The sequence below is a fragment of the Monodon monoceros genome, unplaced genomic scaffold, assembly GCF_005190385.1.
Source record: "Monodon monoceros isolate NGI ecotype Baffin Bay Population unplaced genomic scaffold, NGI_Narwhal_1 Super_Scaffold_9, whole genome shotgun sequence".
NCBI classification, from domain to species: domain Eukaryota; kingdom Metazoa; phylum Chordata; class Mammalia; order Artiodactyla; family Monodontidae; genus Monodon; species Monodon monoceros.
The window spans coordinates 9,958,054-9,974,464 of NW_021703786.1; the positions used below are offsets into that span (position 1 = coordinate 9,958,054).

The 16,411-nt window shown below is 39.2% G+C and overlaps 1 protein-coding gene across 8 annotated transcripts in view; it reads right to left on the minus strand.

Annotated features, from left to right (window-relative positions):
- The window catches only part of BCAS3 (BCAS3 microtubule associated cell migration factor), a 578,108-nt gene that overhangs the window by 556,207 nt on the left and 5,490 nt on the right, over positions 1 to 16,411 (minus strand). For 7 of the 8 annotated variants that reach the window (XM_029211565.1, XM_029211568.1, XM_029211569.1 and 4 more), the window contains exons 3-5: positions 15,486 to 15,540; positions 9,717 to 9,792; positions 1,555 to 1,661 (exon numbers count right to left, since the gene is read on the minus strand). In XM_029211565.1, coding sequence (XP_029067398.1) covers positions 1,555 to 1,661; positions 9,717 to 9,792; positions 15,486 to 15,540 — 238 coding nt within the window. Of the gene's footprint in view, positions 1 to 1,554; positions 1,662 to 9,716; positions 9,793 to 15,485; positions 15,541 to 16,411 lie in introns of those variants that run through there. The other variant, XM_029211573.1, reaches the window with a different exon arrangement.

Consider the following 16,411-nt stretch of genomic DNA (forward strand, 5'->3'; position numbering starts at 1 on the left):
TTCTTCTATCTCTGCAAAATAATGCCAATCTTTAAAAGAAAGAAATATAAAACCTAAAATCCTAAATACCTAATAATATGATATATAATTATTATAAGATTAGATGGAAGACCAAAGTTCATTATAAGTGATTTATCAAAGAATAAACAATAATTTTACTTAGAATATTAAAGAATTATGCAGTTCAATGTATTCATTACTTAGTAATCTTTTAGCCAAATTCTGCATTCAGGAACATCCTGAATTTCATTAAATTTGAGGTAATATATGTTTGCTTATAAATCCTTTAAGAAGTAACCATAATATGCAAAAAAATCAAAAAGGGAAAAAAATTCTAGCTGAACCACCCACTAACAAGAGGCTTCAAACAATGTGGTAAATGCATCTATTAAAGGCACAAATTAAAATTCTATTGGCTCCAGGCCTCTAACTGCAAAAAAAAACACACAATAAAGGGTCCACCCGCCAACCCCCCACACACCCCAAAATCTGGAGGAGAGACATGATATCTAGGCCATGCCAAAGAGCAGAATATAACTAAGTACACGCCAAAGTATGCAGTCCCTACTACACTTCACTGAGCTGTGATCCTACCAAGCCTCTTCCTCTTTTAGTACATTTTATTTTTTGTCATTCCAAAGAGGAACATGTAGGATTGAAGAGGGAAACTGGGAATAGAATTTGGCAATTTAAAACATCTATTAAAATTATGACTTATCCTATATAGATACACAGACACAAAATAACCTTTGTTCAAATTCATGTATTACATCACTGTTTCTAATAGCAGAAAGGGGGTGGGGGTGGGGGTGAATTTTAAGTTTTTCCAATAAAAGGAAACAAATTATGTAAATTAAGGAAAATCCAAAAAACAGAATTATAAGCAGTTATAAATTCCATAGAGAAGCTCTCTGAATACTGATTTATAAGTAAAAAACAGCAATGTACAGACTGAGTTGTATAATATGTTCCCTTCTGTTAAGGAAGGGCAGGATGGGAGAATTATATGTATATATGTTCTTATTAGCATAAAATATAGCTATAAGGAAAAGAAACATAACTAGAAATCCTAGAAAACTAGAAACTGCTCAAGATAAGGGAAATTGGGGAGAGTAGTGGTAGGGAGTTTTGTTACCCACTTATACCTCCTGAATTTTGAACCATGTGAATGTTTTAACTGATTCAAAACTTTTTTTTAAACGATCACTATTTTTTTTAAAAGCCTTCTGTAAGCCTCTTTACTCTTCTGTAAAAATGCAGGAAAAGATAATAATAACACCAACTAGGTAGAGTTACTATGATAAGAAATTAGACATTCCATGTAAAGTGATTCCCACAATTGCTGGCCCACTTTACAAATCATTTACAACATCTTTAATTTCCCATTTTCCCCTTAGCCCTTGGGCCTAGTATGGGGTTCCACACACAGCGGTCTCTTAGCAATTGCTTGCAAAATAAATGGATGAGACCTTAGAGAAAATATCGCCAGGTTTCACACCAGCTAGCATGCTGAAAAGTATTATATTTCAGGGATTCAACCATCTTCATACTTACAGGGATGCTCCAGACCTGCATTCCATCACTGTAGCCAATCATAATCAGCAAAGGTGGTTCATTCCCTGTGCTATGTATTTCATGAAATTCCAGATTTCTTGATGTATCTACATTAGAATTAAGTAACAAAGGAGCAAATTAAAAAGACAACCCTCAGAATGGGAGAAAATATTTGCAAATGCAACAACAGACAAAGGATTAATCTCCAAAATATACAAACAGCTCATGGAGCTCAATATCAAAAAAACAAAAAAATCCAAGTAAAAAATGAGCAGAAGACCTAAATAGACATTTCACCAAGGAAGACATACAGATGGCCAAGAGGCACATGAAAAGATGCTCAACATCACTAATTATTAGAGAAATGCAAATCAAAACTACAATGAGGTATCACCTAGTGCCGGTCAGAATGGCTATTATCAAAAAATCTAGAAACAATAAATGCTGGAAAGGGTGTGGTGAAAAGGGAACTCTCCTGCACTGCTGGTGGGAATGTAAACTGATACAACCACTATGGAAAACAGTATGGAGGTTCCTTAAAAAACTAAAAATTGAACTACCATATGACCCAGCAATCCCACTATTGGGCATATACCCTGAGAAAACCATAATTCAAAAAGAGACATGTACCACAATGTTCACTGCAGCACTATTTACAATAGCTGGGACATGGAACCAACCTAAATGTCCATTGACAGATGAATGGATACAGAAGATGTGGCACATATATACAATGGAATATTACTCAGCCATAAGAAGAAACAAAACTGAGTTATTTGTAGTGAGCTGGATGGACCTAGAGTCTGTCATACAGAGTGAAGTAAGTCAGAGAGAGAAAAACAAATACCGTATGCTAACACATATATATGGAATCTTAAAAAAAAAATGGTACTGATGAACCTAGTTGCAGGGCAGAATAAAGATGCAGACATAGAGAATAGACTTGAGGACATGGGGTGGGAGGGTTAAGCTGAGGCAAAGTAGGAGTAGCACTGACATATATACACTACCAAATGTAAAATAGTTAGCTAGTGGGAAACAGCAGCATAGCACAGGGAGATCAGCTCGGTGCTTTGCGATGACCTAGAGGGGTGGGATAGGGAGGGTGGGAGGGAGGTTCAAGAGGGAGGGGATATGGGGACAGATGTATGCATATGGCTGATTCACTTTGGTGTACAACAGAAACTAACACAGTATCGTGAAGCAATTATACTCCAATAAAGATCTATTAAAAAAAAAAAAGACAATGCCAATCAACAAAAACAAGTACACTTCTTTAATGTTACTGGCGGTAACAACTGTTTAAATTGTTTTTCAATAAGAAGTTCTGAAGTATTTGGAAGACATTTAAAGGAAAGCAAACAGGAAGCTGAAATCACAAAACTAGTATTTTTTTTAACAGTACCTATAATTATCAGCACAAGTAAGGTTTTAAAACTCAAACTCTCTCAGTAGAGTACAAGTACCAAGTACCACCCCACTACACACAAAAAGTAGACTACAGAACCTAACACAGTGACAGCAGTACCCAGTAGGAAACTAGTGCCAGGTAAAAGCACAGAAGGAGAAGTGCCCAGCGGAAGCACACAACATAAACTGTGTGGGTTCACAAGTTGCATCTGGACACTCTGAGAAATAATAGGCAGAGGACAGGGAAGAGCAAGATGCGGAGAGGGTTTTGCAAACAGCTAGAGGTCTTGTATAAGTAGGTAGACACAAGAGTCTGTGAAATTTAGTACTGTTAATGTTCCTCAGCTTCCTCACCTGTAAAATGAAGGTAATCATACTCATATCTCAAAGGATTGTTGTAAGAGGTAAATGGGATAATATAAAAAGCATTTAGAATAGTATCAGGCATAGGAAGCCCTATGTTGATGTTATTACTGTTGTTATAAAATCATGCTGCAGTAAAAATAAATAAATAAAAATCAAACTCTCACTCGATATCTAGGAAATACTAATATCAGGAATAAAACCACCCGTAAATGATAAATGAAAATAATATATTTTACCAAAGTTAACTAAATATAAATATGACATATAACCATCTAGAATTTCTAATATATGCAAATTTAGCAATAGAAGAAAAATTATATTCCTTTACATGTAAGAATTAAATCCTGCTATATCTGAACACACTGGGCATATAGTTCACTATAAAAGAATTGTGCGGTTTTTGTTTTTTTAATTTATTTTTGGCTGCGTTGGGTCTTCCTTGCTGCACGTGGGCTTTCTCTAGTTGCGGTGAGTGGGCCTATTCTTCATTGAGGTGCGCAGGCTTCTCATTGCAGTGGCTTCTCTTGTTGCAGAGCATGGGCTCTAGGCACACAGGCTCAGTAATTGTGGCTTGCAGACTCTAGAGCACAGGCTCAGTAGTTGTGGCACATGGGCTTAGTTGCCCCGCGGCATGTGGGATCTTCCCAGACCAGGGATCGAACCCGTGTCCCCTGCATTGGCAGGCGGATTCTCAACCACTGAGCCACCAGGAAAGTCCGGATTATGTTTCCTATATTTAAGAATAGCAAGGAGGCAATTTGGTGGCGCTCTGTTAGGTTCTGTAGTCTACTCTTTGTGTGTAGTGGGGTGGTACTTGGTACTTGTACTCTACTGAGAGAGTTTGATCTTTAAAACCTTACTTGTGCTGATAATTATAAGTACTGTTAAAAAAAAAAATACTAGTTTTGTGATTTCAGCTTCCTGTTTGCTTTCCTTTAAATGTCTTCCAAATACTTCAGAACTTCTTATTGAAAAACAATTTTTAAAATTTCAAATAAATCAATACCAGGGAATTTTACATGTAAATGACAAAGGTAAAGTTAATAAAATACTAGAGGAACACCGCAGAAACGTATTTTCATGATCACGGTACAGGGAACAACTTTACAACTGAACACAAAAAAACTCTTAGCATAAAAGATCGCCAAATTCTACATTAAATTTATTACATTAAAATGAAGAACTTCTGTTACTCATGAGCCACCCTTACCAGAAGAGTGAAAAGCCAAGCCACAGCATGGGAGAAGAGACAACTATAACCACACAAGGATTCATCTAATACATATAACAAACATCAATATGAAAAAGATAAGTCGGTAGAAAAATAGGCAGGAGACATGGAAAAACACTTCAAAAATAGGATAGTCAAATCATCGGTGAACATGAAAAGTGGCTCAACCTCATCTGTAATCAAGGAAGTGCTAATTAAAACCACAATGACAAAACCAAGTGGTGGCAGGATATGGAGTGAAGAGGCTGCTTATTTATTGCTAGTAACTGTAAATCAGTACAATCACTTTGGAAAACAGTTTGACAATATATACTCAAGTTGAAGATACCATGCCCTTGACCAAGTAGTGCCACTCTAGGTATATACTCATTAGAAGCCTCAGCACATATACATCAAGAGATAAGAATACTCACAGCAGCATTACTATAAAGACCCAAAAGCTGGAATCTATCCAAATGTCCATCAGGAGGAGAATGGACAAGCACAGTGGTACACGGATACAATGGAAGACTATTCAGCACAGAAAAAAATGACCCACTACCATATACTGTAACGTGGATGAACCTCACAGACATAATATGCAAAAAGCGTAATATGCTAGACACAAAAGCCTCTATACCGAACAATTCTATTTACATGAAATTCAAAATCACTAGGCAATTAGGTAGCAACATTCCATTTCTTACCCTAGGTGATGTCTACACAGGTGTTGGATTTGTAAAAATTCATTCATTGATCCATATTTTTGTGTTATTTACCATGATATATTTGCATAATAAATAAGTTTTTTAAAAAATCATAAAGCAGTAATATTCCCTCCCCCTTTATTTGACTTCATTTCCTCTCCTTCTAGAAGCTAAATTCCTTATCTATTTATAACTGTCATCTGTTTTTCATCTCTCATTCACCCCAAATCCATTGCAGAATGTGTTTCTGCCCCTAACACTCCTCCCAAGTGACTTTTGCTACGGTCACCAATAACCTCCAAGTTGTTGAATCCAATATATGTTTTTCAAGCACATCTTGTTAAGATTATTCAGCAGCTATAACCGATGCTCACCATTTTCTCTGCTGGCTCATCCTTTTCTAACTACTCTTTAAATATTGGAGTTACTCAAAGCAAATTCCTAAACTCTGTTTTCTTCTCACAGTATACGCTCCCCAAGTGATCTCATTCCAACCATTGCTTCAGTCAGTATCTGCTAGTGACTTCCTCAGTGTGGGTTTTTGCATGTCTCAGTAGAAGATCAAATTCCACTCAAAGATCAGGATTTCCTCCCCAAACCTGATCTTCCAGAGCTCCCTATTTTGGTGAATAGCATGTTTATCTATGCAGATAGCAAGATCAGGAACCACCTTCTTCCTTCCCTCTAGCAATAAATGTATGACCAAGCTCCTAAACAGCTCTCTTACATCACCACCACCCCTGTCTACAACATCTACTGCAAAAGCCTGAGTGGCTTCCCGCCTCCACCACTGCCTACCAAGCTCCATATTTCAGTCAGAGTGCTCTTTTTAAAATACAAATAACGGGGAATTCCCTGGTGGCCCAGTGGTTAGGACTCTGTGCTCTCACTGCCAAGGGCCTGGGGTTCGATCCCTGGTCGGGGAACTAAAATCCCAAAACAAACAAACAGAAAAACAAAAAAAGGGACTTCCCTGGTGGCGCAGTGGTTAAGAATTCGCCTGCCAATGCAGGGGACATGGGTTCAAGCCCTTGTCTGGGAAGATCCCACATGCCGTGGAGCAACTAAGCCCGTGCATCACAACTACTGAGCCTGAGCTCTACAGCCCGTGAGCCACAACTACTGAGCCCGCATGCCACAACTGCTGAAGCCTGTGTGCCTAGAGCCCGCGCTCCGCAACAAGAGAAGCCAGCGCACCGCAACAAAGAGGAGCCCCCGCTCGTGGGAACTAGAGAAAGACTGTGTGCAGCAACGAAGACCCAACGCAGCCAAAACTTAATTAATTAATTAAAAATAAATAAATAAATACATAAATAACCTGCTTTGGCTACTTCTTATACCTTTTTCAGTACAGTGCCTTAAGAAAAACAATCTTAGGTATAAATCAGGCTGCCTGAAAGCAAAAACAGAACAATGACCATGATACAAAGGGCCTTAATCTCACTTTCTAATAAACTCCAAAAGTAGTAGTCTCTACCTAACACCAAACCAAAGTTAGTACATTGATTAGGAATGCAGATACCTAGAAGGATCCAGGACTGGAGAATCTCAATAAGCCAGGTTCCTTAGAAGTATCCCCTGTAAAAGTTGTTACCTACTCCACCCCCAAGCACAACAAGCCCATAATCAAATGGGCTGCAGCCTGGAGGTAAGGGGCCAACTGGCACCACTTTATAATTTCAAGTAGAAAAGCAGAGCTCTCAGGCCTGCTGGAATAAACAGAAAGCAATCACCAGAGCAGAGTTCAATTCGAACACTGCAAGTTTTAAATTAATAGCAACAGCGTTTCATTAATATGATAAAATAACTTAAATCTATAGACAGGTAGAAGACTTCTAAATTGTTTTGCCAGAAAAACTCCCAGTCTAGCAAAGAGAAGCCTAAATACCTAATACAATCTCTGGGTACCCATAACTGCTCTACAAAGAAGCAGCCTGCTAAGCTAATATGGCTGCAATCAGAAGAATCCCCTCCACTGTCTCCCTTAGGATATCATGAAAGACAAAGGCAATGAACAAGGAATTGCATCCCAGCTGCAGCAGGCACAACCAGGAAAGGGCAGACTGGCTGATCAAGAATCTCTAATGCAATGGAAAAGTTAGTCCTTGTGAGCTTTCTTCAAGGAGATGTTGGACTTGCAGCCAATGAACCCTACTTTTTCTTTCCCACAGCCAAATTTTCTTTCAATTATAAATATCTCCGAAGGTCTGCCACACAAACACCTAAATAAAACATTCCTGAAGAAAGAACACAAATAAGAGACATATTCAAGAAATGTTCTAAGAGGGACTTCCCTGGAGGTCCAATGGTTAAGACTCGATGCTCCCAACGCAGGGGGCACAGGTTCGATCCCTGGTCGGGGAACTAAGATCCCACATGCCACACCGCATGACCAAAAAAAAAGGAAATGTTATGAGAGATTGGAGCAGTTAAGGAGGATCAAATATCTTGGTAATATTTACTATTGCCTTAAAACAAACACAACCATACACATACATGTGCACACATGCACACACACCTCCTAGGGCTAGAGATAATAAAAAGTATATCCTTGAAAAACCAGGACAAAATTTCATACACTATCAATATGATATAGAAAGGAGAGACCAAAGGACACGTGAGTGTGCTAAAGTATTTAACAGGAAGATGTATAAACTTAAAAGTTTAATAAGTCAACGGGGATATGGGATACTAAATTAAGGACAACCATTATAAGTTCAACAGAACACAAAGTACCAAATAAGCAGTTTCCATCTACATTTCCAGATGCAGATGCATTTTACTTCAATAAAGCAAATGCTTTATAGAGCATTATTACACCAGCAATTCTTATTTGTTGTTTAAAAACAAAACAAAACAAAAAAACCCTGCCTAAAGATTATTTTGATGACATTTTTTTAAAGATAACTTTGTGGTTGTTTTTTTTTTTTGGCCACGCTGCATGGCTTATGGGATTTTAGTTCCCTAACCAGGGATTGAACCCAGGCCCTCAGCAGTGAGAGCGTGAAGTCCTAACCACTGGACTGCCAGGAAATTCCCCAATTTTGTGATTTTTAAATTATTTTTAACATTTTGCATACGCTGTACAAGTTTTTGCTATTATCTGGCTAATATTTTCAAGACCATGACCACATTTTCTTTGTTATTAAATCAAGAAAGTCCTCTAATACATTCTAACATCCACAAAGCAAATATACTTCCAGGAGGGAAAAGAGTATGAATTCATGAGGAAATGGTGATAGAAAACAAAAGATGACCGACACTTAAATAGTTATTAATAAAGAAGGAAAAGGAAGAAAGAAAAGAATATACTAGTAAACAAGGAAATCTGACAGTCATAAAAAGAAAGGAAATTTTAAATAGAATAAGCTTTCAAAGAGAAATAGTGTAGGAAAAGTTTATATATCATAAATAATCACCTATACAAATGAATGTGTTATTCTCCACAGAGGGCACAAGTTGTCATTTGAACAAACCAGCTGACAGAGAATCCAAAATTCAAAAGAAGCCTATTTGCAGAAGTGACACAGCCTCCCGCATCCTGGACCGTAGCTTTTAAAGGAAAATATGGTATTTTAAAAGTCTCAGAGGAGACTAAGACTCAAGAGTATGGTATCCATCAAGGTCCAAGTGAAAACAACTCAGTGTATTCATAATTGGGAATTTAATACAGACAACTCGTTACACAGATTACAGAATTGCTAAGAAGCCAAAAAAGGAACTGTGAGGCAACCTACTGGATTAGCAATGGCAGGCAGCCATTACCACCCCTACACTAGGGAGACAGGGAGGAGGGCAGGGCGCTAGAGTCACCTGGCAGAAACTGGAACCCCAGTGGAGCTGCCGAGGTGAAGTGAAAACCACAGAGGAAATGCAGCTGCTGACAGAGAGGGAGAGGGAATAATACTCTTCCCTTTCTCCCATCCTCCCTTTCAATTACCCACCAGTGCCTCCCAAACCCTGCCAGAGGAAAACAGACATGGCAGCCTGGGAAACAGACAAGAAGCAGCCCCCTTGCAAGAGGGAGCAGGAAGGAGCAATGAAATGGAAGGTATCTGAGAACAAACAGGCCTTGAACTGGCACACATTCTGCTCAGGAAAATAATTTTAAAGTCTAAAAAGTTCAACACTAATGATTATTTTGCAGTTATAAATCCTATACAAGTAACCAAACTGGAATTACAAAAACTTCTTTTCTAAGAAATTGTTATCTCACTTGGACTTGAAGTTTAAGGCTAGGCACTACATGTTACAGTGACTCTAAGACTTGTACAATACAATATTAGTTCTAATCAAGTTTCTGTAGTTGAATATGTTACTTTTTAAATTAAAAATAAATTTATTTTGAAAACTTAAAAAGTCACTTAAAGAAAAAGTAATCTGACGAAAAGTAAGGGTTCTTTTTTTGGAATCAGGTAAACCTCAAACAAACATTTAATTCATATGCCCCCCAAAAGTTAAAACCATACCATTTAAATCTGCATTTTCAAATCTGACCCAGACTATTTTCTCCTTTTCTTCTGTTAGAGGTGTTCCACTGTAAGCCTGCATAGTAAACAGAAACACTTGAATGAAAATGTTTTACAGCTCAAATATTAACTGATGTTCAAAACAAAAAGTAACTTAAATAAGGCCAACACTATACCCCTCCAACCTCACCAATCCTACATCTTGAGAACTAGCACATTTTGTAATATTTTTATTTTTAAAGAAACTTACCCAGGAGTCTGATAAGCTTGGTCAGAAAAGGGTTTTTAGCCTAAGAATTACAGAAACCTAAAATACAATAATCATAGTCTACTAGGAAGCATCACTCTAATTCAAAGGTACTCAAAAAACTAATCTCCTATACTGGTCAACAAATAAAGCTGAAGAAATACACCAAATTACCACACGTATCAATTTAGTTCCCAGGTGTTTATGATCAGGCAATTACACTCTACCTAGAATTGTCAAGAGCATTACTTTTTGCTAACCACCAGTTCCAGGTGGAGGGCATGGCCAGGGTTGGGGGGTAGAAAAAAACGTATTACTTTTCAGTCTCTTATCTGGCCTCTGGACCCAAACTATTAGCTTTCTTGCAAGCCTGCAAGGGTCACAAAGATAAGCATGAACTGCTGTGAAGTCACAGGAAAAGTATCAACGGTACCCATCAATATTCAAAGGGAGTCATCTCTCCTCAAATCAAATGTTTTTATTTAAAATTGTCTAGATTTTCTAGACTGTATATACTTGCAAGCACTTAGAATGTCAACAAAAAGCTGCAACGTTTTCAGTTATAAAGTGGTCTTCAGTTCACAGAACAATTATTTAATATAAGCTGGATCAAAAGCATTCAAAAACCACTATCCCATATATAATCTGTGTTATACACAGCTTGCTTTAAATTTCCATGCAGTTTTACAGCCCTTTTCCTCTACCGCACAAGGTTAACGGCCACTGAAAATATTACTAAAAGACAGGGTTACTCTAATAGTAGGTTTACTATGCAAAAAGGAAAAAAAAGTTATCTTACACATCCTTATGATTTCAATTGTTTAAGAAAACAAGTTGTGTATAGGGCAGTTAATTCCTTTGGAGAAAAGGAAAACCTGCACTAGAACCAACTAATTCATCTACTTTATCTTCAACCATCTCATCCTCAACTTCTTCCTCTTCTCCCTCGGTCTTGCTCTCTTCATTCTTGAAAATTCTCCTTTTTAATATAAACTTACTTGGGAATAATTTTAGATTACTAAACAGTACAGAATTCTCATATACTCCTCAGCCAGTTTCCCCTACTGTTAACAATCTAACCTAACCAAATCTTACCCTACCATGGTACATTTGCCAAAGCTATGAGACTAACGCCAGTGCATTACCGCTAATTAAAGCCCCAGACTTTATTTGGATTTCAGCAGTTTTTCCACTAATGTCCTTTCTCTGCTACAGGACCCAATCCAGGATACCACATTCATTTAGGACCACCTCTTTTTTCCTATGTCAGGCTCTCCCTTAATCTGGTAAAGCTATAACATATACAATATCTTCTTCCATTTAGCAGATTTATTACAAGGCTGCTAATCACCTGCATTACTCGACATTCTCCCAATTCCTCTGCAACATTTGCACGGTGCTCTCCTTTGATTTCTGGCCGATATGCAGCACGAAACAAGGTTAAAAGAGGCCTTTCAGTGAATTGAGATTCTTAAACTTTTTTCTTTCCCCTTCAGGGGGAAACAAAACTTTCATAATGAGGCCTGCATACTTTTGCTATGTCTTCAAGTTTTCCTCTCTCCTTAGCAGACACAGTGCTCTTTACTAAGCATTTTTTTAAAAATTCTGTGAAGCTGACTGAAGAGGGTTGCTTCTTGTGTGCCTTCCTGCAGACTGGCATCAAGAAGGCATATGACAGCATGTCATTTTGCCTCTCAGCTTTCTATGATATCCTTTGCTCATGTTTAGGTATTTTACTGTCAGTGAAGCACAGACTCACCCAGTGCCCATCCAGGTTTATTTGCTATCTTACTGGAGGGCAGTGTGCTGCCACACACAAGTTTGTTATTTTTCCCCCCAGCACTGATTTTTAGCCCTCCTTCTCCAACCAAGATCCAACTGCTCTAGCTCTCTTATTTACAGTTGAAACTTTCACCCCATTACTGAGTACAGGATTTATTTCTCCTTTTAATTCTTATCTGGTTTCTAACGCATATACACGTTCATAAGCACAAAGTTATTGTTCAATTTTAAAAAACACAGCAACAATCACTATAGATATGTTGTGTTTTATTTTTTCACTGGAGAGAAAGTAACTTCCATTGTGTGCTATTTGTCAAAAGTATAATTTTTAATCACAGCAAATTATTCTATAGGGGTAACATATCACAATTTGCTTGACTGCTACTGACATTTGGGCAGGCTACAATTTTTCACACTGAAAAATGTCAAAATTTCTCACTGAAATGAGTTTTAATTTTTTTATTTGCTGAATTTTTTTAAAATAAATTTTCAGAAGTACAACTATTATATCAAATGGCACAGTTAGGGCTTCTACCAGCTGTCAATGACATCTGCATCAATGACACAGTAGGAACTCACTCTATTTATGACAGCTGAAGAAGCTGATACCAGTCTAACAACACATTTTCTCCCTTTTAGGCATATCTGGAGACCCAGAGAATAATTTCTAAGCTCCACGAATTTGATAATTCCCAGAATAGGGCAGGAGTTGGAACATAACATCAGCAAAAATATATCATTTTCCAAATGTATCACCACAAATTGCCAATGGGGGATTACAGATTAAATGTGGAAAAAAGGAGACCATGGGTCACCAAATCTGGCCACGACCTGTGTTCATAAATAAAGTTTTATTTTAACACAGCCACACCCTTTCTTTTACATAAAAAGCAGTGCTGCGTAGTTACAACAAACATTGTACGAGGGACTTCCCTGGTGGCGCCGTGGTTAAGAATCCGCCTGCCAATGCAGGGGACACAGGTTCAAGCCCTGGTCCAGGAAGATTCCACATGCCACGGAACAACTAAGCCCGTGAGCCACAACTACTGAGCCTGCACTCCGGAGCCCACGAGCCACAACTACTGAGCCCGCGTGCCACAACTACTGAAGCCCGCATGCCTAGAGCCCATGCTCCACAACAAGAGAAGTCACTGCAATAAGAAGCCCGCGCACTGCAACGAACCGTAGCCCCTGCTTGCTGCAAATAAAGCCCGCGCACAGCAACAAAGACCCCATGCAGCCAAAAATAAAAATTAAAAATTAAAAAGCAGGGCTTCCTTGGTGGCACAGTGGTTGAGAGTCCGCCTGCCGGTGCAGGGGACACGGGTTCGTGACCCGGTCCGGGAAGATCCCACATGCTGCGAAGCGGCTAGGCCCGTGAGCCATGGCCGCTCAGCCTGCACATCCGGAGCCTGTGCTCCGCAACGGTAGAGGCCACAACAGTGAGAGGCCTGCATACCGAAAAAAAAAAAAAATTAAAAAGCAAAAAATAACATTGTATGAATTGCAAAGCTTCTCTGGCCCTCTACAGAAAGAGTCTGCCTGACAGCTACACTAGACCATGAAGCCTTAAGGACAGGCACTGAGTATTCCCCAACTTAAGACAGCACCTGACCAGTAGTGCCTGAATTTTTGCTTTCTTTCCACAGTCACTAGAATGACTTACCTAACATAAACTTCTTAAATGAATATTCTAATTCTTAAATCCGGGACTACAACTTTACTTCTGAAGTGACTTAACTCTGATCCCAGTCTTCACAGTCAACTGCATAGATTATCCCCTTTCTAATGTATAATCCTCATAAAAACTAAGTTAACCTTCCACCTTCTGGCATTTTTACCCTATCAGTTTTAGCAGCCCCCTATTTTCAATCTATTGCTCAACCCAGTATTCCTGTTTCTCTAGCAAGCTCTCCAACTATTCCCTCAAAGCCTCTGACCGCAGCCTCTCTCCTCCAGCCAACAAAAACTGCTTGCTACACAGGGTTTCCACTAGCACAAAAGGTGCCTTTGTAAAAATCTGATAAAGGGGCACTCTATAGCAGGCAAATTACCAATATTTTTAAATGCCCCTTCCTTGGAACTAGCCTCACGTCAGGGCTCAGGGCTTAAAAGAAAGGTGCAGTTTGTAGAAGCCCAAGTTGGATTTCGGCCCCTGATTGTCCTCTAAGTCTGTACTGTACAGCGTACAAGATTCTCCACAGCCACAGCAACGCTGCTGCCTACCATATCCAGTTGGGCAGTTTCCTTTACCATCAGATTCCCAACCTTGCCATTCATTTCAACTAACGCTACTTCCAATGTCCTTTGGAACCTGACTCCTTCACGCTTTCTTTGCTATGCATTCCCTTAGCAATTACATATTCAGCCTGTACTATCATGTGCAACACTTAGTGATATGTTGCTATTACCTCTGACTGCTTCAAGCCATTTGACATCCCTTCTTAACCAAGTTCCTCAAGAAAAGAAAGCATTTATTTTTCCTTACATGCCCCACAGACCTTGTCATTGTGGCCTATTTTCATTAAAGTTGACCGAACATAATAAAGGAATACCAAACATGCCTTGATACTTTCCCTTATTTGATGAATACAATTTATTAATACAACTGAAATCTGGATTTTAGACTTTTCTAGGTAGGACCTTCTCATAAAGCTGGGACACTGGACCTATGAATGTTCTTTTTTTTTTTTTTTTGCGGTACGCGGGCCTCTCACTGTTGTGGCCTCTCCCGTTGCGGAGCACGGGCTCCGGATGCGCAGGATCAGCGGCCATGGCTCACGGGCCCAGCCGCTCTGTGGCATGTGGGATCTTCCCGGACTGGGGCACAAACCCGTGTCCCCTGCACCGGCAGGCAGACTCTCAACCACTGTGCCACCAGGGAAGCCCTGAATGTTCTTTTTGAACAGTGCAATTACAGATACCACAGCAGTCTGAACACTGACATCATCACAGGAGAAAACACAGAAACCTTTCCCTTCAGTAGTTCCACTAAACAGTGTTTCCCAAAGACACTGTTTCACAAGAATCACCTGAGATTCTTCCTAGAGACAAAAGTTATTGGATGCCACCTTAATTCCCCTGAGTCAAACTCACTGGGAGATGGGCCTGGAAATTATAATTTTTAACAAGTGTGCCAAGCGACACCTATGTTAATTTAAGTCTGAGAGACGGTGCACTAGAGGTGATCCCAGGAGGGTTCCTCTCATTCTTTATTCTCACATTTACATAGAGGGAACAGTAAAGGGCTTACTCTCTTGTAAGTTAGAGTAACAAGGCAAGCTATAATTGGCATAAAACTACTGCTCAATGGGAAAGTGATATAGATTTGACCTCAGTGTAGTATTTAGTTAATATAGTATCTAGTTAACCAGATGCAAAGCATATATTGCTTATTTCACTTCCAACAGGCAACATTTAACTAGGACAAGAGAAAGATTTTGGAAAGAGAACCCAAATAGACAGTTCCAAGCCCCATCTCTCAGCTAATATCGCACCTTGATTACTCTTAGTAAAGCAAGGGCTAAGGAATAATAATTATGCCACCGTCAGCACAAAACTAAGGCACATTTAATAATAACAGCAAGTATGGTTCTACCCTACCAACGCTTGGGATGCTAAAACATCAAAAGTCTTTCTAAAGTTGGCGATACTGGTGTCAAGTTTAGGGAACAGAATATTTCAGAGCTTCCCTGGCCAAGAGTAAAGCCTACTATTTCTGAAACCACACAGACACTTACCTGGGGCACAACATCCTGCAGAAAAGTCACGACACTTTCCATGTAGGACTGCTCCCTGAAAAAGGGTGAAATGGATAAAATTTATCATGACAGCTTAATATGAAACATGGAAAAGCTCTTTCTACAAGCCCTAATAAAGTTATTCATAATACTAAAAAAAAGAAACAACTCTCATCGTCTGATAATTCTGCTAACCTGCTTTCTTAATTTCTTTGTATATGTTATTAAATGCAAATGAGATTTTAAAATTTTTTAACTTTATCTTTTCTTTTGTTTTTTTTTTTTTTTTGGCCGCACCATGGGGCTTGTGGGATCTTAGTTCCCCAACCAGGGACTGAACCCCCGCCCCCTGCAGTGGAAGCGTGGAGTCCTAACCACTGGACCGCCAAGGAATTCCCAAACATTATCTCTTCTTAAAAGTCATGCTCCATTTTTTTTTTAGGGACTTCCCTGGTGGCACAGTAGTTAAGAATCCGCCTGCCAATGCAGGGGACACGGGTTTGAGCCCTGGTCTGGGAAGATCCCACATGCCGCGGAGCAACTAAGCCCGTGCGCCAAAACTACTGAGCCTGCGCTCTACAGCCCACGAGCCACAACTACTGAAGCCTGCACGCCTAGAGCCCGTGCTCCAAAACCAGAGAAGCCACTGCAATGAGAAGCACGCGCACCGCAACGAAGAGTATTCTCCACTCGTTGCAACTAGAGAAAAGCCCGCGCGCAGCAATGAAGACCCAACGCAGCCAAAAATAAATTTAAATTTTTAAAAGTAAAATAAAAATAAATAAAAAGTCATGCTCCATTTTTTTAAATTGAAGTGCAGTTGATTTCCATTATTGTGTTATTTTCAGGTGTACAGCAAAGTAATTCAGTTATACATTTTTTCGATTCTTTTCCATTATAGGTTATTACCAGATATTAAATATAGT